This window comes from Corapipo altera, unplaced genomic scaffold, assembly GCF_003945725.1.
Source record: "Corapipo altera isolate COAL_440 unplaced genomic scaffold, ASM394572v1 0, whole genome shotgun sequence".
Taxonomy (NCBI): Eukaryota; Metazoa; Chordata; class Aves; order Passeriformes; family Pipridae; genus Corapipo; species Corapipo altera.
This window is the reverse complement of record NW_020884872.1, coordinates 3,972,347-3,997,899: the sequence shown is the minus strand read 5'-3', so window position 1 is coordinate 3,997,899 and position 25,553 is coordinate 3,972,347. Positions and strand designations below refer to the sequence as shown.

Below are 25,553 nucleotides of genomic sequence, written 5' to 3'. Positions count from 1 at the left end.
AAAATGTACCTGTTATTAGTATGCACAACCTTACTAGATATCACAACAGTGATATCCAACAAATCTCCTAAAAAATCTCCTAAAAAATTCAGTCCCTGTAATTGTGTCAATGTTTAATAAATGATATGCTTTTATTTAGAAAGATATTGGGACTGCTTTTGAAAGAATTTGAAGTGAGTCTCTGCAAAGAGAGATGGACCTGATAGATGGGTTTCAGCTGGATCCATTGGACTATTTCATGACAGTTTCTTTCCTCCTTACTTTCTTGTTCTTTCCCATCCACCTAGAGCACTTGCTGAGTCACCTGGAACAAGCCAAAGGTGCCCCCCAGCCCAGCCCAAATGATGCTGTGGCAGAGAAGGCAGCAGAGGCTCCCCCCACGGACCAGCCAGAGCCCAGTGATGCAGCCAGTGCCAGCACAGAGTCCAGGAGAAAGGCCAGGAGGGGGAGAAAGGCCAAAACACCAAAAGCAGAAGCACCTCCTGTCGTTGATGAAGAGAAAGATCCTGCAGGTAAAAGAGAACTTAAGAAAATGAGAAAATGTTAAGGAATATATCCGCTCATACATCTGTGTTGATGCCATCTCAGGAAGGCCTAGAAAGTAGCACAGAGGTGGAGGTTTTTAGTGAGACCAGCAAAGCAGACAATTAACAGGCTTTGTTAATTATCTCCAAGGGCCTTGTCTGTGCTGGATGTTGCAGGACCTACATTTAGATTGCCTGCATTCTCCTGTGATATTTTTAGTAATAGAGAGGCCCAGAGAAACACGGGGTAGTGGTTATGAGACCTGCCTTGCTTTCTGCAGGAAGGAACAGGAGAGAAAGTATCTTCCCTCTCAAGAGGAGACATCTTCCTCTTGACCTTAAGGTTTATTCTTGAAAGGGGCCTTTTCCAGGGCATTATCTTCCTTGGAGGGAAGTTCTAGTAGGAAATTTTACAATGCATGGCCAACTGATGCTTTAGTGACAGGTTGGAAAGGTAAGAAATTAGGCCTCCCTATGAGATTTTGGCTACATCTTACTTGTCATTCAGCAGCCACTTGCTCTGACCTGGAAGTGATTTGTTAGCAATCCATTATTTGTCATTGACAAATAACATCTGGCAACCTCATGAGGCTCAAGAAGTGCAAAGTGGTGGTCTCAGAAGAGGCTGGGGGATGAAGGGATTGAGGGCAGCCCATCTGAGAAGGACTTGCTGGATGCTGGTGAGTGAGAGGCTGGACATGAGCCAGCAGAGTGTGCTGACAGCTCAGAAAACAGCCATGTCCTGGGCTGCCCTCGAGGGAGGTGGATCTGACCCTCTTCTCTGCCCTCACGAGACCCTACCTGGAGTGCTGCATCCAGCTCTGGGCTCCTCAGCACAGGAAGGACATGGAGCTATTGGATTGCATCCAGAGGAGGCCTGCAAAGACCCCCCCTGTAAAGACAGGCTGAGAGACCTGGGGTTGTTCATCCTGGAGAAGTAGAAGGCTCCAGGGAGACCTGAGAGCCCCTTCCATAGCCTAAAGGAGTCCTGTAAGAGAGTAGGGAACAACAGACCTTTTAGCAGGGCCTGTGTGATAAGACAAGGGCAGAATGGCTTTAAACCAAAAGAAGGACAGTTTAGATTAAATATAAGGAAGAAGTTTTTTGCAATGAGGGTAGTGAAACACTGGAATAAGTTGCTCAGAGAGGTGGTAGATGCCCATCCCTGGAAACATTCAAGGGCAGTTTGGACAGGGCTCTGAGCAACCTGGTCTAGTGAGAGACCTTCCTGCCCATGGCAAGAGGGGGTGGACTAGATGACCTTTAAGGCTCCCTTTCATCCCACCCTGTTTTATGATTCTGTGAACGTGTTTGTGGATGATTAATTTGTCTGTTGCCACATCTTGTTACAAATTCTACATTTGAGGTTGTATTTCTAGCTATCCACATTAATGCTGTATTTTTATGGTGTGCTTGCAGTGGACCATGTGGCTGACATTGTAGCTGAGCTCCCTCCAGAAGAGCTAGCCCTGCCTCCACCTGCAGAGGAGAGGATTATGGATTTGGTTCTAGGAAAGATGCCTAGCACCACAAATAGCATCAGTTCAGTGACAAAGTAAGTGTTCTGGGATGCAGGATTTCCTCTTGGGTTTGATTAAGATTATGTAGCAGCTCTGCTAGACTTCTGGGCCCACAGATGCTCTTTTTTATCAGCACAAAATTGTGTGATGCTGCTGCTGGTGCTGCTGCCACTACAAGAGCTGACTTTTGAGTGCCACAAAGATGGCCTGTGCACTGGAAGATGGTGTGATATTGGTGGTAGAATTTTGGAACATAAATGAGAATTTCATTTTCCATCACAGTGCTGCTTTTATTCAGTGTGATTCCAAAAGCCTCCTGCAGCTGCAAGGTGAAATATTACTCCCATTGAACATTGGCGATAAGACAGGCAAAGAAATTTTTGCTAAAAAAACCAATTTGATAACTGTTATTATTATTATTCAGTCTTGCTTGTCATCTTAACTCATGAATGACTTCTTGTTGGTTTTGTGTGATACTTCAGATTTAGAGCAGTGGGAGGGGAAAACTTAGGTATAACAGAACCTCAGGGAGACTCTTAAGTATCGTTTGATTAATTTGGATTCTTTTTTGTCTTTTTGTCTTGGTAAAACTGGCCTCTTGAATTATTTTTTTTTTTTATAATAAAGCACTCGATTTTTCAAAATTAGCTAGTAATGCTATATATTAAAGTTCTTAGCAGACACAGAGCCATTGAAAATGCATTTCAGAGTGTGGTTGTGCTGGGAAATAGCACAGTGCTGCTGCCTGGCAGTGCCTTTTGCCTGGGAACTGCCAAGGTTTCCAAGCTGAAATAGCACTGGTGTTTTCAGAGGGTGAGCAGAACAGGTCCTTGCTGTTCCTCTGAGGGGGGTTGCAAAGAGAATCTGCTGCTACTTTTTGCCTTGTTCGTGCTGGGTGAAGATAATCTGGAATGAGACACACTCTGGCATCTGCTGCTTCCAGGGGGTGGCCGGGGGGGGGCACCTTGGCATTGAGGAAGCTCCATCCAGGCTCCCTCCCTCCCTCTCTCCTACCAGGAGCTGAGCATTAACACTCCTCCAGCTTCTGCCAGCTGGTGGAACTCTCTTGCAACCTGTGGGATACCTTTCAGTCCCTGCCTTTTTCTCTGATCCAGTAGGTTTGCTCATCACCAAAACACCATGTCCCTCAAAAGAAGTTTAATTCTCTCTAGTAGACACAGGATACGGCGGAAGCTGATAAAGCAGCTTGGGGAGCACAAGCGGGTCTATCAGTGCAGTATCTGCAGTAAGATCTTCCAGAACAGCAGCAACCTCAGCAGGCACATCCGTTCTCATGGTGGGTTTGCTCTTCACCTCACTTGGGGATTCGTTTTGTCTCTTGTTGCTTCCACCTTTGAGTAAAATAGCTGGGATATTTTATGTGTTGGGATACGTAGCTATAAGAGAGCTATTTTTCCTTTTTTCTTTCTCTTAACTCTCTCTAGGAAATTCTTTTAGTTATGCAGACCAAAGCATGAGAAGGTAACAGCTGAAAGTTGAAGCTAGAGTATTTAAAATTTGAATTGAGTACATCTTTTAAGTAAGGGCAAGGATGCACTGTTTATTCCAAAACTATTCTTGCCTTAAAATATATACATATATATCACCCCCACCTTCACAGGCACATGGGTAACAGAGCTGTGTAAATGTCAGCTGAGTGCTTTTGAGCTTGTGATCTGCAGTTCCAGGGGTCTGTGTCCTATTCTAAGGGTTCCTTGAAAAATGATCACCAAAAAAGGGTGGAGGAGCTTAACAAAATCGTTGGAAATGGTTAAAATCCACTATTTAGATCTCCTGAATTACTGTTTTTCATCACTAGCCTGTTTGTTTGCAGTTTGCTTGTGCTTTGGTTTCCCCTGTCTTGCTTGGAGTTGGTTATAATCAATCACTGACTACTGTCCTTTTATGTTGATTGATCCCCTCAGGTGACAAACTGTTTAAATGTGAGGAATGTGCAAAGCTGTTCAGCAGGAAGGAGAGCTTGAAGCAGCATGTTTCATACAAGCACAGCAGAAACGAAGTGAGTGGAAATGACTCTGGAAATGACTCTTGGGCTCTTGCTGAGTTTGGGTGGGAAGGTACAGTGATATTCCAGGTGCCAGCTGGGCAGCCTGGGTCAGTTCCATGTGAGCAGGGATCCCCCACAAGACTGATAGGGGAGAGGTAACATCTTCTACTTGGTGAATTTGCAAAGTGTGGATGTGCTTTTGAGCACATACAAACCCTTTTCCATATCCGAATTTCCTATAGAAAGTTGCTTTCAGGCATCAGTTACAGCAAGACAAGCTGGAGTTAGCTAGACCTGGATGCAATAGAGGTGAGATCTGGCTTGAATTTCTGGTACTAAATAGGACTGTTCCAGTCTTGTTTGCCTGTGTTTTTCATTTATCACCACCTGTAGTGTCCTTTAATGTGTGAGCTGTGGGCAGAGAGTGTGAACTCTGCCTGTTGGTGAGGGCCTTTTGGTGCTACTGCCATAGGAATATTAATAACACACCTGTAGTGGCACCTTATTAGTGAATATTCCCTTTTCTACTTGGCATCAAGGTCCTTAGCTCTCAGATTGCTGCCATCTGTTCTGGAGGATGAGTCAGATCACATCTTATTTCCCAAACATTCTGTCTCTGTGTTGGACTGGGGGGTTATCAGGAAGGCTGTGACATGAACATAGTAGCTATATGGCCTTTTTTTTTTTAATAGCTCAGATGTAGGAACATGGCAGGATGAGACAGCATCAGAATTTTGCATCAATGTGTATTTAAATGTCCTCTTGAAGGAATAAAAATTGGCAAAGAGAGAAAGCAGAAAAAGTAGTTGAGATTTAGAATTTCTCTGTCAGACATGACTTGGCTTTTTCCCCGACTTAAACTCTTCCTGTTTGCAATCCTCAGGTTGACAGTGAGTACAGGTACAAATGCACCACGTGTGAAAAGGCCTTTCGGGTAGAGAGTGCACTGGAATTCCATAACTGCAGGACAGGTGAGAATGGATAACTGTTCCACTTCCTCTGGCATCTCTACTCCATTTTGGGGAGATGTCCACAAATCCATTTCAGCACAGAAACTACAGAAAAGCAGTAGGAATTTAGGTTTTTATCATCATCATCATCACAAGAAACAAACTGTCCTGTTTCCCTCAAAAAAAAAAAAAGGTTTTTTGATAAGAAAAGTGTAACCAATAATCTGTAGAGCAACATGTGCAGTTAGGTATTGCTTTGTTTAGTATCTCCTGCTCACCCATCTAATATCCTCACTGGTATTTCATTTGTGTGTTCACAGATAACTTGTCACCATCTCTGTTTTCTTTCTGATTTTCTTTCCTGAAACTAAGTTCCACCTAATTTCTCTGAAACAGAGGAACTGGAAAGGGGATCAGTACTAGTGATAGTTGTAGTTTTCTGGAATCTCAGTTTTATTCAGCTTTTTCACATTTTATACTTGAAATAGTGTCTATAGATGTTTTTTTCTTAATGTCACTAGAACCTGTCCTTTTCTCCCATAGCAATCCCTTGTGATTACTCATATTATTTATGCTGGGTGATCCTATGCTTAGAAAATGACATCCTGGTTTACTTTTGTGGACCCACCATAACTGTCAGTCCAGAATCCCCCAGGTAACTGCCCCTTAGGGCACCATTCAAAGCAGGATTTCTCATTTCCTTTCAGAGAGTGCAACTTGTATAAAACCTCAGCCTTGTGCAAAATAGAAAGTAGTGCCAAGTAACCTCAGTATTCTGTTTATTCAAGGACAGCAGCTCATTTTCCCTCTGAGCTGACCAATACAAGCAGCAGTTTTTCCTAGAATAGAATCACAGAATCAATAAGGTTGGAAAAGACCTCCAAGATCGAGTCAAACCTTTGACTGAAAAGGTCAAAGTTTTCTCTTCAGGGCATCAAATTATAACTTCTTTGGGATTGTTGCAGCACTGACAGATTCCCTCTACAGGACCATGTTTTCGTGTTCCAAGAACAGTCTCAACTACTGACTACAAAACAAATTCCCCATAGGCCTATTGTCGTGTGATGGTATATTTTTGAGGTTTTATACTTTATTCTGGGGTATTCTGTACTGGCTGGTGTCAGGAGCCAGTGCTGGCAGAAATATCCTGGTGCTTAGACACAGCTGTGGTGCTCTGTTGCTCTGTGTTTAGTGATTTTACCAACACTAAATATTCGAATCAGTTGTAAGAGAATCCACTCCAAAACTTCATTTTGGTGTATGCTAGACCACGGTGGAAATATCCCATGTGAGGAAGTTACAATGCTAGATTCCACGTTCAGGTTAGCATCATATATATTTATTACCTTTGAAAAAAAATAAATTTAAAGAAACACACATGCTTTTGCATTTCCTTCCTCAACCCATGCAATGATGAACAAAAGAATTACTTGCCTCACAAGCATACAAAGCCCCTGTCCATCTGTAAAGAGCTCTGCATGGTTTCTGTTGCTTACAGATGACAAGACTTTCCAGTGTGAGATGTGTTTCAGATTCTTTTCTACAAACAGCAACCTTTCAAAACACAAGAAGAAGCACGGGGATAAGAAGTTTGCATGTGAAATCTGCAATAAGATGTTCTACAGGAGGGATATCATGCTAGACCATCAAAGAAGACACTTGGGAGGTAAGTTTACTGCAGATCAACCTAATTATTACTCTCAAAACAGCAGTAGAGGTGAGGAAGTTAGGGAAATGATTGTGTGCATTAGATTCTTCTGAGTGGTAGCTGTCTTTTTATTTTATTGTCAGTTACCTGATCCAGAGTAGCAAGTTTCAGGAAAATGTGACATTTATTAAAAATAATAGTCATGGATCTTGCAGGGGAATTGTCTAATTCTGTGAAAAACTTTCTAGGAGATGCACCTGCCTTTTTTTTCAGCCTCATGTGATTGAATCCAGTGCTACTAACAGTCATGTGAAAGCTGCTTGGCTTGTTATGCAGTAGTTTAGACTAGCTGATTTTAATTATGATTTGAATTCTGTTTGAATTTTTTTAAAAATTGTGTGGTAACTCAAAAATGTGAAGGCAGAGAATTAACTTGCCATGTACAACTGGAAGTGGCTACTATATAAATATATGTGATGCTGTGGGATGTTATCTTTCAGACACTTGAGAATATATGAGAATGAGATTATGAGAGTTTACTGTTCAAAATCTCAAGCATCTAAGGATGTTATGGGTACTGAAAGACTGGAAAAACTTCATAGATTGCTAAATATGTATTAAAATGCCTTCAGTGATTTAGATGATAAAACCAAAGGTGATTTAAAAAGAAGAGCCAGATTGTCTAATTTTGTGTTTTGGGCATAGCTGACTGTCACTGGCTCTTTTTGTGATTCAGACTTTTGTGTCATGAACCAGAGGAGAGCCAGAGGACAAGGGGCTGAATGGCAATGGCCAAGTGTCTCATATTTAGCTGTCACAGAAGAGCTGGAGCTCTCTATCCTCTTAGAAGGAGCAGGGAAAGAGGTCTGAAATCCTCACTGAGGATTAAAGCTGATGCTGAATTGTTGCCTCTCTTCTTAGAGACTCTCTCTCCTCTCCCTCTTCTTAGTGAAAATGTTTGATTGAAGTACCAAGGCCTACTAGATCTGCCTGTTTCCTGGTGTTGACAACAAATGTCTGTTTTCAGACACTTTACAGTTGGTGTAATAACCAATAAGCCATAGCACATCACTTTGGGAGACTGCTTTTATATTCTTAAGACACCGTTTTAATTTAGAAATCACCCTTTTGTTATCAATTAAATCCTGCATCGAGGGCCTCCCCAGTGTTTCACTCTTCTTCCCAGTGCTCCCCTGAGAGGGCATGCAGATTGGAGTGGAAAACCATGGTTTATTTTTTTGTTTTGTTTTTTTGATGGGGACTGTTCTGTGAAGGGGTGAGGCGTGTGAAAAGAGAAGACTTTGAGCACAGCACGGAGAACATGGTTCGCTACAAGAAGGAGCCTTCGGGATGCCCCGTGTGTGGGAAGGTGGGTGTGTGTAGCCGGGTCTGCACTGTAGCTCCAAGGATACCACAGTTTAGTCTAGAGAAGAGAAGGCTGAGGGGGGATTTCATCAATACATACAAATATCTCCAAGGTGGGTGTCAGAGGATGGTGCCAGGCTCTCTTTGGTGACAGGACGAGGAGCAGCGGCCGTAAATTAAAACACAAGAAGTTCCACCACAACATGAGGAAGAACTTCTTTCCACTGAGGGTGGCAGAGCACTGGAACAGCCTGCCCAGGGGGGTTGTGGAGTCCAGTCAAGACATTACTCTTTAAACAGCCTATATAGCTCCATTGTATCCAAGCCCACTGTGATGATGGGAGCTGTTAGGACAAAGAAAAGAACAAAACTTAAGTTCAGGCAAGACCTTTTTTCAGGACATGCAGCACAACGCGGAGTGTCACACATGGCCCCTGTGTGTGTCAGTGACTCTCATGGCTTAGGTTATTTAAAGTGGAATTTTTCTGCCAGGATGCAAACGGCTGGAGTTGACTGTGTGCACTGGGAATCATTTTCCACTAGGAATCAAAGTGAACTCATAGCATAGTAATGGCATTGTTGCATTTGGGTGTTTTAGCACTCATGATCTTAAGTTGCTGTTATCACAGAGAGTGTGGGTTTAGCTGGTGATTTTATAAATGGTTAGTGATTCATGGTGCAAAATGTACCTGAGCAACTCTTAAGCTGGTGTGTAGACCTCTGGTTTTGATGCTTTGGATGTGTTACATATCAATCAAGGCAGATTTTGTGCATATATCTTTTTGTAGACAGGTGTAACATTCATGATTCAAAAGACACTCTAAATATTTCTAGTTCTACCCTATGTAGTTCTGCTGCAGCTTTTTTAGAAGTCCATCTCTGATGAATGGCCAGTTTCAGTCAGTTCCTTGGAACTTTGCCCCTGGGTTTTGCCATGCCAGCAGTTTCTTAGGTAGCCTGCTGGCTGGCTAACAGGAGATCCTACATGTTTCTGGCCAGAATGAATCAAAAAGACAGTAAATATATTCTGTGCTCTCCATTGGATAAATTACAAAGAACTGTAGCCCTGCTGGACATGGTCCAAAACCCCTTCATTCCTTCCTTCCTTCTTTGCTTTTAGGTATTTTCATGTAGGAGCAACATGAACAAACACCTTCTAACACATGGAGACAAGAAGTACACTTGTGAAATCTGTGGACGTAAATTTTTCAGGGTGGATGTGCTGAGAGATCATATTCATGTCCATTTTAAGGTATTGTGTTAATATTTAATTAGAAAAGGCAGATTGTTCTGAAATAACTAGGTTATCACTGAATTGCAAGGGATTGAATTGAAGGGGAATTGTATCACTCAGTGGTTGTCATAAAGATTCTTTTATAGATGTAGTACTGTACCAATCGAGTCACTTTACATTGAAGTTCCTTTTATACACACAAAAAATTATTACTATTTGTTTGAATAAAAAAATTAATTAAGTTATTCGTTGTGTAGTCATGGACAGAGGAACTTTGTTGACCTGGATTGAATGAAGCAGGAGGATATTTTAAATAAATAATATTACAGCAATTGTTAATGCAAGGCAGTCTGCGTGGCAACAAAAGGTGAACAGGTCTTTACCTTTTGAAGAATAAGTTCAATTTATTAAAACAAAATGTTCTTTCCCACTCTGCACAGGACATAGCCCTCATGGATGATCACCAGAGAGAAGCATTCATTGGTAAAATTGGAATCTCATCAGAGGAAAATGATGACAACTCTGATGAAAGTGCAGATTCTGAGCCTCACAAGTATAGCTGCAAAAGGTGCCAGGTAGCTTTAAATACTTTCAAATTAACTTGTTTTGGGATGGGGATGGGAGAGTGGCGGTGTCTGTAAATCATTCAGAATTTTAAATAACATTAAGGGTTTTCAAAGAGAAGGCCAGTCCACAGATCTGCAGTGCTTGTTACCTCTAATCTGTGATGTTATTCCATAAGACTTTAGGTGGTGTTCTGTAAGGTGAATGCTAAACACTTACAAAGAGAAATACAGATATATTCGCTTACCCGTGGTAGGAAACAAGCAAAACCGGAGGAAGAATCACTAAAGGAACATTGAAATCAATAAGGAACATTCAGATCTTATGCCACCTTTTGATTATGTGCCAACTAAAATCATTACAGCATTTCTGTAATGATTTCTGTACAATCCACAAATTGATTTTGCTGAGATCAGATGGTACTCTAGTGGATATCCAGTTTGGAGGATTAAGACTGCTGCTTATGTTCAGCGTGGCTGCTTATTCTTGGGCTGCTCTGTGACTAACAGGATGGCACTGGGAGTACTGCTGGAATGTAGTTTACTCAGTAAATTGGCCAAACTGACATAGGGACAGGGGAGTTTTGGTGGTTAAGCCACTGACTTGACCCCTGGAAATCAGAGCTTATTTCACAGCGCCCACTTAATTTTGGTGAAAGCTCTTACCTTATCTTCATTTTATAACCTGGAGATAATAATCCTTGAGTTTTCTGTTCTTATCTGTGAACTGGTATAAAGTGAAAACTGATTTGAAGCTTATGCCAGTAAACATCAGAAGGTGTGGTATCACAGCAGTTAATCACATGGCTGCTTTCAGTATGCTAATTTTCCTACCTGACACTTCATGGGTACATAAACTACATGAAATTGTGTGCTTCCAAGTGAGGGCAATTGGGCCATTTAGATCAGAAAGCTCTTTTTGGAAGCTGGGGTGTTTTTAGCACTTTTGCAGGTGTTGGTGAAATAAAAAGTTGTGTAAGGGAAGAGCTGTGGAAAGTGAGATTTGCTGTGAGGAGATGGGGAGGCTCTTCTGGGAAACTGAACAGCCAAAGGGAGAACAACATACAAATGAGTCTTGATGAAATCTCTCTTCTGAGCTCTTCAAAATCTCTCTGTGTTTTTCTCAAGCTGTGCAGTGCTGTCAGAAATACCCTGACTAATTCCAAAGTTGGAGCAAAAGATCGTGTCATTATGGCACTTTGCCCTGATGTTCTGGAGCGTATCTGGACATGCTGGATCATTTTGGATATGCAGAGTTACGTAGCCCAGGGAGCTCAGTAGTGGAGCTGCTGTCTGGCACAGCTTTAGCACTTCCAGGAGCTGAGCTGGAGTCACTGCCCTGCAGTGCCTAGAAATTCCGACTCTTCTGAAGCCAGTGCCAAAGCTGACTGTGCAGACTAGAGCTTGCCATGCCCTTAGAGCCCAGCAGACATTTCTTCCACCTGTGGCACCCTCACTTTGACAGCTGCTGGAGGTTAAACATGGCTCTCTTCAAGGCTGTTCCTCAGTGCACGAATAATTTGGGGTCCTCTTCTTGTGCAGTGTAAGAAGTGGAGACACCATCTCAAGCAGGTTTTCCAAACGAACCTATGTCCTGTAGCAGCGTCCTTGTAATGGCCAAAGGGGTTCAGGCCTAAATCCAGCTTTCAGGGATATTTAATGAAGTGATACACAGGGTATTGAAGTGATACGCAGGGTATTGAAGTGATACACAGGGTATTGAAGTGATACACAGGGTATTTAAGTGATACACAGGATATTTAAGTGATACACAGGGTATTGAAGTGATACACAGGGTATTGAAGTGATACACAGGGTATTGAAGTGATACACAGGGTACTGAAGTGATACACAGGATATTTAAGTGATACACAGGGTATTGGAGTGATACACAGGATATTTAAGTGATACACAGGGTATTCACATCAACTCGCGCCAACTCGAGATCCTGGCAGCGCTCTCCCAGCTCGTTGCTGTGCCTGAGGACTTTTTCCCCCTTTCATTCACTATTGGTTCATTCCCCAGCTGACTTTTGGCAGAGGGAAGGAGTACCTGAAGCACATCATGGACGTGCACAAGGAGAAGGGCTACGGCTGCAGCATCTGCAACCGGCGCTTCGCCCTGAAGGCGACGTACCACGCGCACATGGTCATCCACCGGGAGAACCTGCCTGACCCCAAGGTGCAGAAGTAAGACATGTGGCACTGATAAGAGGAACCATCTTCTTGGGAGTGACAGTGGCTCTGCCCCCTGGTGCTTTTAGAGAACCAGTGACAAAGACCCGAGGGAATGGCCTGAGGTTGTGTCAGGGGAGGGTCAGGGTGGATCTCAGGGAAAGGTTCTTCCCCCAGAGGGTGGTTGGGCACTGAACAGGCTCCCCAGGACAGTGGGCACAGCACCAAGGCTGCCAGGGTTCCAGGAGGGTTTGGATGATCCTCTAGGGCACATGGTGTGACTCTGGGGATGCTCCTGTGCAGGGCTGAGGGTTGGACTCGATGATCCTTGTGGGTCCCTTCCAGCTCAGCATATTCTGTGTAATTGGGCTGTACTAAAATATCTGAAACAGTATAATGGGTGTTAAAATGTTTATTAAAAGCTTGAGGTAAATATCACTGATGATTGACTTCACACAGATGATTAGTCAACAGCCTTGCAGTTTGGGCTTTGCAAATTATAAATCAATGATTTTAATAAATTTTTTTTTTTGAAACTATTTTTTGAGTGAATAGCAATGCCAGGCTGCTCCAAGCTTGCGGTCAACTTACAGGTTTCTTAAGGTTCATTTTAAAAAATTTAAGCTTCAAGGAACTTTTATAATAATTAGTATTAGCAAATGAAATACAGTTACTGACAGAGATGCCTGAAAATCACTTCTGTCTCAAGAAAAGAATCGCAGTTTTTGGTCTCTTTGGTTTCAGATACATCCACCCATGTGAAATCTGTGGAAGGATTTTTAACAGTATAGGAAATCTGGAAAGACATAAGCTTATACATACAGGTAAAAATGTTGTGTTTCTTTATAATTATCAATACAAAAAAGAAATTTCTGTTGTCAGTGCTTGCCTTTTGATTTTGGGTTTTTTTTGGCTGGAGGAAAAAAGTTATGGGTTCTTACTGTAAGATACAATCAGATAAATGTAATATTTTTGCTTTTAGAGTAGACTGGTTTTCTAAAGCAGGTAATATTAATGAGATTTGATCTGGGCACACAATTCAAATTCCTAGATAATATGATGTTGCAGGATTCACCTAATTCTGTGTTCTGTACTTCCCCAGATTCTTATCCATGCCACTTTCTTGCCATTACACAGGCTGAAAACTGCTACTGCAAAATCATTTTCAACAGCTCATTACTATTTCATGCTACTCAGTATTTTCCTACCTCAGGCTTTACCTCTTTTTTTTACAGATCTCACATGAAAAAACAGCTTTCCTATATCTCCAAAGTCTGCTAATTTAGTTTGGGCTACAATATGCATGAAAGGTGTGGTTAACAGCACAGGGGGGCTGTTGCCCTCTTTAGCCACCACTTTAGTCAATTTTTAGGAGATGCACATTTTTCATTAACATTTTTTTTTTTGTTTATGTTGTCTTTTAAATTTATTTTTAAGGTGTAAAAAGTCATGCTTGTGAGCAATGTGGCAAATCATTTGCTAGGAAAGACATGTTAAAAGAACATATGCGAGTCCATGATAATATCCGAGAATACTTGTGTGCAGAGTGTGGCAAAGGTATGTCTGATGCCTTGTTTTCCATTAATTGTGATACTGAATAGCAGGTGAATGTCTGAATTAAGACTTCTTCCATCCTTAGAGTATTTGGGAAGGTCTGGGAGTGCTGTAAGTCCTGCATTTTTGAGAGGTAGTAACTGTATGAATCAGGAGCCTTAGGATTACATAAACTACCCCCAATTTTATAGTTTTGTTTTATGGCCTGACTAGGTTCTAATGCATTTGCAGCACAAAAGTGAATGCAAGTTGATTTATTTTTTTTAATTCTACACTTGTTTTCAGGCTTAAGAAATAGAATAATTTCTCTCTGTAAGAGCCTTAAATGTCAAAGTTGCTTTGACTTTTTTAACTGTTCGTGTTATAACTTGGACAAATCTGAACTGGTGTTTTAGTGGAAGGCAGTAGTAAGTCTGACACCTCTAATGATGCTTTGTCTTTGCTTGTCCCTGCTGTTTTACTTCTTCCTCAGTGGTTACTCAGATGTTTTCCAGAGCTTTTTCCTGGAATTAAAATAATAATGATAATGTGCATTGCTACATAAACAATTAAAAATATGCAGTTGTGGACTCGCAGCAAATATAAGCTTAGAGCTCTTGGGTAACAACATGATCATCCTGAGTTCTCTGAAGGTGGGAGCAGTGGAGTAACTGTCTTGCTGCACCTTTTGTCTCACAGGAATGAAGACAAAACATGCACTTCGTCACCACATGAAACTTCACAAAGGGATTAAGGAATATGAGTGCAAGGAGTGCCACCGAAAATTTGCACAGAAGGTCAATATGCTGAAGCATTACAAAAGACACACAGGTGAGGGCTCTAAAAGTGGCACCTAATCAGTTAAATGCTTCCCAGTAGAGAACTCTTACCTAGAACAGTCAGGGACTATGAAGAAAACTAATAAAATACGTATTTTCTGCCTTTTGAAAAGTGAGATTTTGTCCTCTTCTCAGCTGAGATCACCTGTTCTACAAGTGGAGAGGTACAGTTTAGTTGGTTTCAAGCTTTGCTTTTTTTGAGAGTGGTTGTTTTGGTCTAGGATAGGTCCAGAGCATTGGCTTTGTTTTAAGTTAGTCTTCAGGTTCTCATTTCCCAAAATTTTACCTCCCACATCAGTTTCCCTTGGATTTATTTTCTGCCGGATATGGTGCCACGGCTTAGATGAAAGTAGGTGGTGAAGCTGATCTTCTTCTAGTTGTTTGACTGTGGGTTTTATGGTTTTTTAATGTTAGTAATGTGAGACTCTGGATTGTCCCAGATGCTTTAGGCTCCTTTGACAGATGCTAAATGTGCTTTTCATGCAGGAATCAAAGATTTCATGTGTGAGCTCTGTGGGAAGACGTTTAGTGAGAGAAACACAATGGAGACTCACAAGCTGATTCATACAGGTAAACCCTCTAAAAAACGGTATCCAACAACATCTTAATTCTGTTCCTAGGCTTGCTTTAGTCTTGCCAGTCTTGGAACTGGTGTTGCATATCCTGTTACCAGACACAAAAAATTGTTCCTCTTGTTGAGGTGTTGACATTACGATACTCATCTGTTGGGTTTCCTTCCATCTGCCACCAGTAGGAAAACAGTGGACGTGTTCAGTGTGTGATAAGAAGTATGTCACTGATTACATGCTGCAGAAGCACATCCAGCTCACTCATGATAAGGTGGAAGCCCAGAGCTGTCAACTGTGTGGGACAAAGGTTTCTACCAGAGCCTCCATGAGTCGGCACATGAGGCGTAAGCATCCAGAGGTGAGTTAGTTTGGACCGTGGGGTGATTTGGTTTGAGGGTTTGGGTTTTTTTAGGAAAGTTTATGGCCTTCAGTGACTTGAATTACTTTTTTTTTTCTTTCTGTTTTTCCTGCTTTTTTTGGAGCCAGTTTTAGGTAGTGTCTGTGAAACATGCACTTAACTGAATCAGCCATTTAAACTCTGTTACATGTTTTAGTAGTAAACAGATCTGATTGCCAGTCCCTAAAAATGAAGTTCTTCTGCTTATTGAAACCCCTTTTCTTTCTCTGCCTCAGCTTAAATGTGTGTTTTTTCACGTTTTGTCTTCATCTATTAGTGAGTATAATGGATTCTTTTTTCCCCATTGTGTTCCCTGTGTTCAGAAGTGATCTGAAAGAAGTGGTGAATAGAGAGGTGGTGGCGGCATCTGCTGATGATACAGAATTATTCTCAGTATTAAAGATGAATGCTGACTGGAGAGAATCTGGATTAGAGGGATGTTTTGTCTGACTCCAGTGGGTTTTTTTCTGTGTTTTAATTTTCTGAATAGCTGTGTTTCTCCTCAGCATTCCTTGTTCAGGTTTGACTGAGGCTTGTCCGTTCCCTTTGAGGCTTTTTTTTTTTCTTGACTACCAGTTTATCATTATTGTTGCTTTGCTGTTTTATTGTGATGACTGTCAAGGAAGTCAACAAAGTGCTCTATTTATTGATTTGGGTATTAAAAATGCTCTATTCTCTGATGAGCTGAGATGTAGAGATTCAGCTTAAAATAACGAAGTAGGACACAGTATTTTTTTTCAAACATGTTGTTTTCTATATAATTCATCACTTCCCAGTGGGCTGTGTTCTGTCTAGAATGTGAAAATAAACATATTCTTCTATTGGTGTCTTTAAACTTTGCTGGTTTTCAGTGAGAATGAGAAGACTTTATGCCAAAAGATTATTTAGCAAAAAAGCCATGGTTAACTCCTTCATATTAAATGATAGATTACATCATTTGGGCTTTGTGACAGGATTTATTAGGGAGATGCTGTATTGTTTGACTGCAGCTCACCAGCTGATACCTCTTTGTCTACAGATCCTTTCAGTGAGGATTGATGATTTAGAGCAGCTGCCAGAGACAACTACCATTGATGCCTCTTCAATTGGGATTGTTCAGGTAAATTCCAGGCCCACTGGAGGGTGAGGTGGGGACATTTTTGGTACATAACATAGCTGAGCACAGGCTGTGGGTGAGGAATGTGCTTTTTCAGAGCCAGCCCCAGGGTAACATGTCCAAGCAGCTGCAGGTTCTTGATCTGTTTGGTTGTGTAACAGGGGTGCTGGTAAAACAGAAATAATTACAGGGTGAAGTCTCATTCCCCAAAATCAGGTTTTTCTAAAGTTTATTTCTTCGCCTGAGAACTGACAGTAAAACAGCTTCAGGTGACAGGCTCTTACTTGGAACTTCATTAAGCAAAAGGACTTGATGTTTTGTTTGGAATTGTGTTGCTCCAGCCGGAATTAGCCTTGGAACAGGGCGAATTACCAGAAGGGAAACAGCACATAAAAGCTCCTAAACGTGGCCAGAAACGAAAACAAAAGTCGGGTGAGGAGGAGGAAGCTCAAGTGCCTGAGGACCCTGCCTTCAGTGAATACACAGAGAAGGAAGGTGAATTCACAGGGAATGTTGGAGATGAGACTAATTCAGCTGTACAGAGCATCCAGCAGGTGAGCTCCAGGAGCAGGGTGACGAGTTGCAGGCATTGCTTAGAGGGATAACCCTTTGTTTTTGGCTAATTGCAAACACAGAAGTGTGATTGGAACATTTGGAGCTGATTTCATAAACAGTGGTAATACAAAGATGGATAGAGACATTAAAAAAACAAGGAGTTGGACCAGTAAGCTCCTTATGTTTGTTTTCATTTCCTTTGGTGTTACCATCTCCTTGTTTGCCAGGTACCACTAACTGGCTGATTAAAAAATGAGATTAAAAGCAGGAAACTTAATGTGGCTGGTTGTTTTGAATGTTGCCTATCCCCCTCTCCCATTACCATCGTATTGCTATATGTGGAAGTTGTTATATTCCAAGTTTTCTGCACCTGGAAGTTGTTATATTCCAAGTTTTCTATGTTCCCCTCTGCGTGTGACTTCTTCTGCTGGTAGTAGCAACAGGTGAGCCCATCAGGTGGTCTTCCTTGAGGATATTTGATAATCAGGTGCAAGGTCTAAGGTTGTGTCACAGTTTGAGACCCTCAAAAATCCAATTTCTAAGTTCAAGCCCCTCTCCCACAATTTGCTTCAGTGTGAGAGGGTTTTCAGGCAAAACACAACTACTCAGCATTGGGGGAAGGGGAAAATACTTACAAGGTTTGTTTACATACATATATATATATATAGGTAACAACTATCTTTTTTTTACAATGAAATAATATATTTACATTAGATTAAATTTCTCTTTTTCTTCAACAAGAATCCAGGAAGAAAAGAGAAAAGTCCTTTTGTCACTTTTCAGGTCACAGTTCCTTCAAATTAGTTTCTGTGGTATTAGTTAGTGTCCTTTATTTTTAAGGCAGCAGATTTGAGTACTGCAGTCACAATCTTTCTGTTCTTACTTTGTGAAAATCCCAATCCCTCGAGCCTTCGGGGGACTTCCTTAGAGACTTTCACTCCTCTCCGGTGCTGCTGCATTTTGGAACTCCCTTCAAATAGGCTGAGGTCACCTTTGTGTTTCCCCTCAGGTGGTGGTGACCCTCGGCGACCCAAACGTCACGGCCCCTTCCAGCTCTGTGGGGCTCACAAACATCACTGTCACCCCCATCACAACAGCAGCTGGGACCCAGTTCACAAACCTCCAGCCAGTGGCCGTGGGCCACCTGACTGCCCCGGAGCGCCAGCTGCAGCTGGACAACTCCATCCTCACCGTCACCTTTGACACCGTCAGCGGCTCTGCAATGCTGCACAACCGCCAGAACGACGTCCAGATCCAGCCCCAGCCAGAGGCGGCCAACCCCCAGTCCGTGGCCCATTTTATAAACCTGACCACCCTGGTGAACTCCATTGCTCCTCTGGGGAACCAGATTTCGGAACAGCACCCCCTGACCTGGAGGTCAGTGCCTCAGACTGATGTCCTGCAGCCCCAGGCGCCGGCGACGCAACAGCAGCCGGGGCAGCAGCCGGTTCAGACAGAGCAGCAGCAGCAGATGTACAGCTACTAATTTATAACTTTGGGAAGTTTTGAAATGGACTGTACTCAGAGACACACAAAAAAAAAAAAAAAAAAAAAAAAATTGGAAAATTTCTAATAGGATTGTTTGCTGGATACCAAACAGAGACGGGAAAATGTTTATACAGTGAGGCGTGAGGTAAAATTGGTGTAGCACCCTGCAGCACCCTGATCTGAGATTCTCGTGCTGTCTCTAGACCTTGCACTGTCTTAACAAAAAAAAAACAAAAATCCCACAACAAAAAAAAGGAAAAAAAAAATCTCACCACAAATTCAGCATCCCCTTGCATTTGTGCAGTAAGATTGAGATTTGACAGGTGCATCATCATACATCTTAACCAAAGCAGGGAAATCCTAAATGTTACAGCACTTGTGATGTACAAAACCCTTTCAGCCATACCATGTCACTTCTCTGCAGTCTGGAAGTGAAATGTGAAGACCTTGTTCACAGTGAGTGGAATGTACTTGTGGTCAGCTGGTAGAGACTGAAATATGAAGACACAAATGGGCAAAACAATAATTGTCTTTGTTTCTTATCTTCTTTAGGTCTTGTATCTTAACAACACTGGTAAAACTAGGTGGAATTTGGGGTTTTGGGGTGGGCATGAGTGTGGTGTGGAAGAAAATATACCAGTTTTACAAAGTATTTCCATTTTAGTCAAGGGAAAACCCCTGTACCCATCACACAGTGTTAGTGCTACTTGAATCAGATAGCTGGTCTGATGCTAAAGCAACTTTTAGGGTCTTCTAGTCAAGTTTGAATCAAACCAATTACAAACTGAAAAAAAAAAAAAAAGAATGTGATACAGTTTTATGTAATTTTTCAAACCTGCTCTTTCAATCTTGCTTTTAGCTAATAGGCCTGAAGAGCAATCAGTCCCCTTTGATCAAGTTCAGGATGTGAATTTTTTTCAATTCGACTTATTTCATCGTGTAATAAACATTTGAGAAAGCATTCTTTTTATATATATATACATATACATATATATATATATAGCCTTTGTACTTTACTGTGTGTTCCTGGTGAATATTTGTGTGAAAAACATTGTTGCCAATACGATTCATTGATTTTTTCATCCCCATGTTGCCTTTTCTCACGGAAATAACGTATGGATTCTATTCCTTCTGTTTCCAGAAGTGTTTCCAAAATCCATGGCCACACAGGGGGTTGTGTGACAGGCAGGAAAAGGGAATGTCTGAAGCATTTTCTGTGTGCTGCCACATGGAGTCAGTGTGCCCCAGTGTATGACGGGCAAGGTTTGCATGACTGTTGGGGATAAAAATAGTGGGTTGGGTCAAAGACATCTTTGCTGACACTTCACTCTCATTCCATTCTCCATACATTGATGTGCAGTCTGGACTTTTGCATGTCAAGAAGATAGTACTGTTCCCACAGGAAAAAAAAAAAAGAGCTGATAGCAAAAAGGAATAAACTAAAAAAAAAAATATATATATATATAATATATATAATATGTTGCTGCCTGGAATCCTGAAAGGCAAATCTGTCCTTCCAGCTGAAGAACAAGGTCCTTTGGGGCAGCAGACTGAGCCACAGAACCTTGCTGGAGGTTCTTGCTGAGGATAAAGTACCTGCTGTGTTTGACAGTGAGGATGGATTGATGGTTGTAAAAATCCTGTCTGTGCCTATCATAGTTATGAAAATGTTCTGTGTATTAGCAAAAATACGAATAGGAATGACTTCAGCTTTGAAAGTCTCTATTAACATGGACTACTTGACCCCTAAAGGATGCCTTATGATCTCTGCAACAAATTCTTCCAAAGTATAAATGTCTGGATATTAAAATAAACCTCCAGTGGTTCTTTCGGTGCCATAGCAGTGTCCAGAGCCTTGCTATGTCAGGCTCTGTGTAAAGCTGCAGGACATGTGTAAGAAAGGGGTTTCTGGTGACAGATTTTGTGTGTCAGAGGAGCAGAACTACTTTTCTGTAAATGTCAACAAGTCTATAAAATGTCTGCATGGGAGAGAGCTGTATTTGATGGGACAAGGATATGTATCAGAAAGAGAAAATACCTTTTAGTGGTGTGGGAAGGAGAATTTTTCATTCCCTGCCCCGTTCTGTCTTCCTCAGATACTTTTCACACAATATCACGAGATGCTGTAATTTTCTAGACTCCCAATATCCCAAGAAGGAAACTTCCTGGATTGTTTCACCACTGGCTTGAGCTAATTAAGTTTCTCCTCAGCTGTCTTGTCCACAAATGCTTCCCTTTCACACCAAACCTGCTGGGCAAGAGGAAGGCAGGTTTTATTTACAAAATATGCTGTTTATGTACTTGAAACTTCTTTTTTTTCCCCATGTTTGGTGCCTAATTGGTAAAGGCACATTATCTTTTGGCAGGGTACTTTGGAGAGAGTGGGAAAAAGGGGAAGGCAGGCAAATGGAGAGGTCCTAGATTGAGCTGTTTTCGTAAATAAAAGATGGCTAACATCTAAAAAGATACATATATATATATATATATATATATATATGTACACACAGATGGAGGGTTACAGTGCTGCATATAGAATTTCTACAACAAAGTTTTATTTAGACATATGTAAAAGGTGATTAAGGTTTTGACTGGGAAAAAAAAGAGGGGTTTTACCTTAGCAGAATCCATCTGCTCCATGTTAATACTACTGACAGTAACACTGATGCTGCACTGAATCAACCTGCATCATTTTAACACATCACTTCCTGTTTGATAAGAATTGCACATGGAGGTAATGAACCACTAGAGACCTCTCTGACTTTACAAAACCTCTTAACCCTGATGTGGGGCCTGGCCTGCCTCCCACACTACCTGGCCTTCATATTCCCACCCAGGCAGGTGGGATCTTGCCTTTCTGGCAGGGATTGATTCCAGCTGATTTTAGAAGGAATGATCACACAGTGAGTGCTTGCATGTTGGTGGGCACTTAGAAATATCCCTCATTAGTCTCTCAGTATCCTCAAAATCATAGAATTGGAAGGCACCTCAGAAGATGATCTGGTCCAGCCTTTTCTGGGGAAAGGGAGCTTCGATGAGGTTACAGATTCATGGAATCATCATGATCCAGCACCCTGTCCAATTGCATCTTTACAGTCTCCAGTGACAGACACTCCACCACATCTCTGGGGAGGTTGTTCCAGTGGATGGTTGTTCTTACTTAGAAATTAAATAATATTTTACTTCAGGAAGGAAAAATATAACCACTGGAAGGGCTTTGGTTGTGTCAGGCAATAGAAAGTTCTCTGCAATCTGATCTTCCCAGAGCACTCCTTTGAGACAGGAGAGTGACTTTCCCTGCAACCCTTGCTATGGTACCTCATCATCTCTCAGCATGACTTTATTATTACTACTGTTATTGGCATCCCTACGAGAACACAACTGTATCTTGGGTGTGCTGCACCACGAAAACATTTCAAAAAAACAAATTCCTGTGTTTGCTTTTGTTTCAAATTATTTTATTTGGAGAGGTTGGAAATTGCTGCCTTTTCAGACACAGAGCTTACCTTGGACAAGCAAATGACTTGTCCAGTTGCTCTCCCAGCCCAGCGTTTTTCAGGTGGATACCAAAGTTGTACCGATGCTGTTTTCGAGCTTCACAAGAGACAAAAGCTCCATTAAGGGATGTGCAATCCAAATTTCCTTTGCCCATTTGTTACCTGCCTCTTCAGCTGTAGGACCTGAAGGTTATTTGCATAACAACTGTTCAGTCGAAAACTGGAATTACTTGGAGCCAAAGGAGTGATGTTGTGTAGTGTTCTGTGTATTGTCATTGTTTACTGCTGAGACTGTTTAATTGAATGCTGTCTGTGGCACACAGGCTCTGAAGTAAAAGAGCATCAAGGTACAGAACCCTTTCTCTACCAGTGTTATTCTTTCCTGTTCCTTCGTTAAGGTATCGAACATTTTTTTTTCTTCAAATTTGAAGAAATGTGATTTTCTTCAAATCACAGAGATTTGTATCCAAAGCAATGAGCTCAGTCATTATCTCACAGAATTTTATGGATCTCACAGTATACAGAAACATGAGGTAGTGTTCTAAAATATTGATTCTATAGCTTGTTACTGGGTAATGACAGAAAGCAGAGGAGATTGAGCCTTCCTTGGCTGTGTTGTGTGGTGAGTTCTCTCAGGAAAAACAGCTGTATAAAGTGCTAATATGCTCTCTAAAAGTAATTTATTTTTTTTTAGCTCTGTCACTATGAAAAGTGAGTCTTTTTGCACAAACCTACCTGTCAGTCTCCTGTCAGTCTAACCAGCTACATTTCTGTACCATTTTATTGTTTCAGACATTGTCTGAAGTTAACAGCCAGGAAACGCTTGGATTTATTTCAAGAACTGAGTTTCCTGCCAGTTTGTCAGAGTGATTTGCTGGTGTTCTGCATGCATAAAGATGTCTCAGTGTCTCATCTTGAAAACTAGGAATGGAATAAATACCATACATCCAAATGACAGTTATATGCAAAACTATAGGTGCTACATGCAAATGCATGGGGTGAATAGCTTTGTTAGCATTGCTTTGGGAATTATTCAGCAATGAGATTTCCTTGGTGCTATTTAAAGTAATAGTAATAATGTCACTCCTCCTAATTCCTTTTGGCCTGACATTTATTATCGATGTGGGTGTACCTGTTGGAAAGTCTTTAAAACCTTGTATTTTTGGCTGCCTTTTCATGGTGGCTGTGATCTGGTGTAAAGGGAGAAGGAAAGATATGGGAGGAGGTACTGCTCATCCACACCACGATGCACAGTAAAGCTCTGCTTGAAAAGTGTTTTTTGGAGATGAGTTGCTGAGGTTTGTGTTCACATAGGGGTTTTTGCCCTATACCACACCCAAAGTGTCATGGTGGCAACAGGATAAAGGAAAAAAAGTATTTCTGTCATGTTTTTTGTCAAGTCACAGTGATTTTCTTCGGTGCTGAGATGCTACTGTGCTGTCTGCACTGTGCATGGCAAGAAGCTGTTAAAATGTCTTGATGAAAAATGTTGGAACACTGTAAAAAGCCACAGGTACTTCACCATACAGTACAACCATGATTGGAAAATATGTTTCTTGCCCTAAAATGCTTTGAGAAAGCTCTTCCGGATTTATTTCCCCCCCGGGTGCTGACAGGCTGTTCTGGATGTGTGCTGCTGCTGGGTCAATTCAGACAGGATTCAGCATATGCAGCCCCTACAATGGAATCACAGAATGGTTTGAGTTGGAAGGGACCTTAAAGATCTTCCAGTCCCACCCTCTGCCATGGGCAAGGACACCTTCCACTAGCCCAAGTTGCTTTGAGCCCCATCCAACCTGGCCTTGGACACTTCCAGGGATGGGGCAGCCACAGCTTCTCTGGGCAACCTGGGCCAGGGCCTCCCCACCCTCACAGGGAAGAATTTCTTTCTAATATTTAATCTAACACTCTTGGTTTGAAGCCATCCCCCCTTGTCCTGTCACTACATATGAAGTGAAAGGGGCACTGAGGGTGAGACTTTTTCAGGGGACTTCAGTGTCACCCCCAGAGTCAGGATTTCATCATCATTTGCAGTGAAATGTTCTTGTCCTTCTGCCTTATCCATGAGCACTGTTGACCAGTCACAGTGCCTGGTTAGTTGCTAACATTTCAGAAAAGCTCATTATTGGGTGCAATGGCTGCAGAGCAGCTGATATCAAAAGCAATTAAAAATACTGACTTTGGGGATTTATTTCAACTAAAGCTAAGTTTTTCACTTTTTTCTGTCAGTTGAGTGCTTTCCTGTACTGTTCTATTTGCTTGCAGATTTTGATTTTAAGAAACTTTCAATGTGTCCTGGAAGTGTAGTAAAAAAGGCTAAAAAAAAAAAAAAAAAGGTGTAATAGTGGCAGAATGAGGAGTTAAAATTAGGAGAAACTAATGGTGCTCATTTTCTACAGATTTCCACCCTTTTCCTGCCCACCTGAGCCTTAGGTTCTTGCTGTGGTGGTATCCCAGGGAAGGAGGCTGCACATGCTCTGGCTCGTTTACCAGAATTCCTCACGTAGGGATTGACGCGCTGGGTGTTGTTACTGAGAGCAGACACCAGCAAAGCTCTGCCAGCCTTCCCCTCAAGCCATGTGCTCATTTCAGTATCTCCTCCCAGCACAGCTGGCTGTGTTCACAGAGCTCAGGAACCTTGGTGTCTCCAGGACTCGGATCTTTCACGTTTAGTGAACGTAAAATCACGAGGTCATTTAGGCTGGAAAAGGCCTCCAAGATCATCGAGTCCAGCCTGTGACTGAAAACCACCTTGTCACTGAGTGCCACGGTCCGTTTGTTTCTTGAACACCTCCAGGGAAGGTGACTCCACCTGGGCAGCCCATTCCAATGCCTGACAACCCTTTCCATGAAGGAATTCTTCCTGATGACCAGTGTGAATCTCCCCTGGCCCAGCTTGAAGTCATTTCCTCTTGTCCTGTTGCTGGTTATCATAGAATCATAGAATGTTTTGGGTTGGAAGTGGCTTTAAAGATCATCCAGTTCCAACCCCCTGCCATGGGCAGGGCCACCTTCCACTATCCCAGGTTGCTCCAAGCCCCATCCAACCTGGCCTTGGACACTTCCAGGGATGGCCATCCACAGCTTCTCTGGGCAACCTGTGCCAGGGCCTCCCCACCCTCACAGTAAAGCCTTTCTTCCTAATATCCAATCTAAACCTCCTCTCATTCAGTTTGAACTCATTACCCCTGTCCTATCACTCCAGTTCCTGATGAACAAACAGTCCCTCTCTGGCTTCCCTGTAGGCCCCTTTGGTCACTGGAAGGGGCTGTGAGGTCTCCACACAACCTTCTCTTCTCCAGGCCCCAACTTTCTCAGCATCAAGAAGTGGATTCAAAACTGTGGATAAAAAGGGACCTGAGAGGCAACAAAGAACACTGGAAGAAGTATAGCTAAGAAACATGAGAGAACACGTGCTCAGCCTGCTGTGCTGAGCTGTATGATGAGCTGTGGTGGCTACAGGGCTGTGAACTAATTAGTGATTATTACATTCAGGCACCTTTTTTCTAGCAGAATCTATGTCCTGTTACTTATATGAGGGTAAAGTGTCACTGTGTGTTCAATTTGCCATAAATTAAATCCCAAGGTTTGAATTC

The 25,553-nt window shown here is 42.0% G+C and overlaps 1 protein-coding gene across 5 annotated transcripts in view; it reads left to right on the top strand.

The window, feature by feature from the left end:
- PRDM15 (PR/SET domain 15) overlaps window positions 1–18,688 on the top strand; it is a 44,133-nt gene extending 25,445 nt beyond the window's left edge. Inside the window, exons 7-24 of one of the 5 annotated variants that reach the window (XM_027635062.1) lie at window positions 288–512; window positions 1,944–2,079; window positions 3,160–3,341; window positions 3,970–4,064; window positions 4,936–5,023; window positions 6,501–6,668; window positions 7,925–8,019; window positions 9,136–9,267; window positions 9,690–9,824; window positions 11,838–12,001; window positions 12,731–12,810; window positions 13,424–13,543; window positions 14,219–14,350; window positions 14,845–14,928; window positions 15,113–15,285; window positions 16,343–16,423; window positions 16,762–16,974; window positions 17,985–18,688. In XM_027635062.1, the coding sequence (XP_027490863.1) occupies window positions 288–512; window positions 1,944–2,079; window positions 3,160–3,341; window positions 3,970–4,064; window positions 4,936–5,023; window positions 6,501–6,668; window positions 7,925–8,019; window positions 9,136–9,267; window positions 9,690–9,824; window positions 11,838–12,001; window positions 12,731–12,810; window positions 13,424–13,543; window positions 14,219–14,350; window positions 14,845–14,928; window positions 15,113–15,285; window positions 16,343–16,423; window positions 16,762–16,974; window positions 17,985–18,461 (2,780 nt within the window). In that variant the 3' untranslated portion in view covers window positions 18,462–18,688. Of the gene's footprint in view, window positions 1–287; window positions 513–1,943; window positions 2,080–3,159; window positions 3,342–3,969; window positions 4,065–4,935; window positions 5,024–6,500; window positions 6,669–7,924; window positions 8,020–9,135; window positions 9,268–9,689; window positions 9,825–11,837; window positions 12,002–12,730; window positions 12,811–13,423; window positions 13,544–14,218; window positions 14,351–14,844; window positions 14,929–15,109; window positions 15,286–16,342; window positions 16,424–16,761; window positions 16,975–17,984 lie in introns of all 5 variants that reach the window. The other 4 variants (XM_027635043.1, XM_027635075.1, XM_027635053.1 and 1 more) reach the window with 4 other exon arrangements.
- Window positions 18,689–25,553: the final 6,865 nt, after the last annotated feature.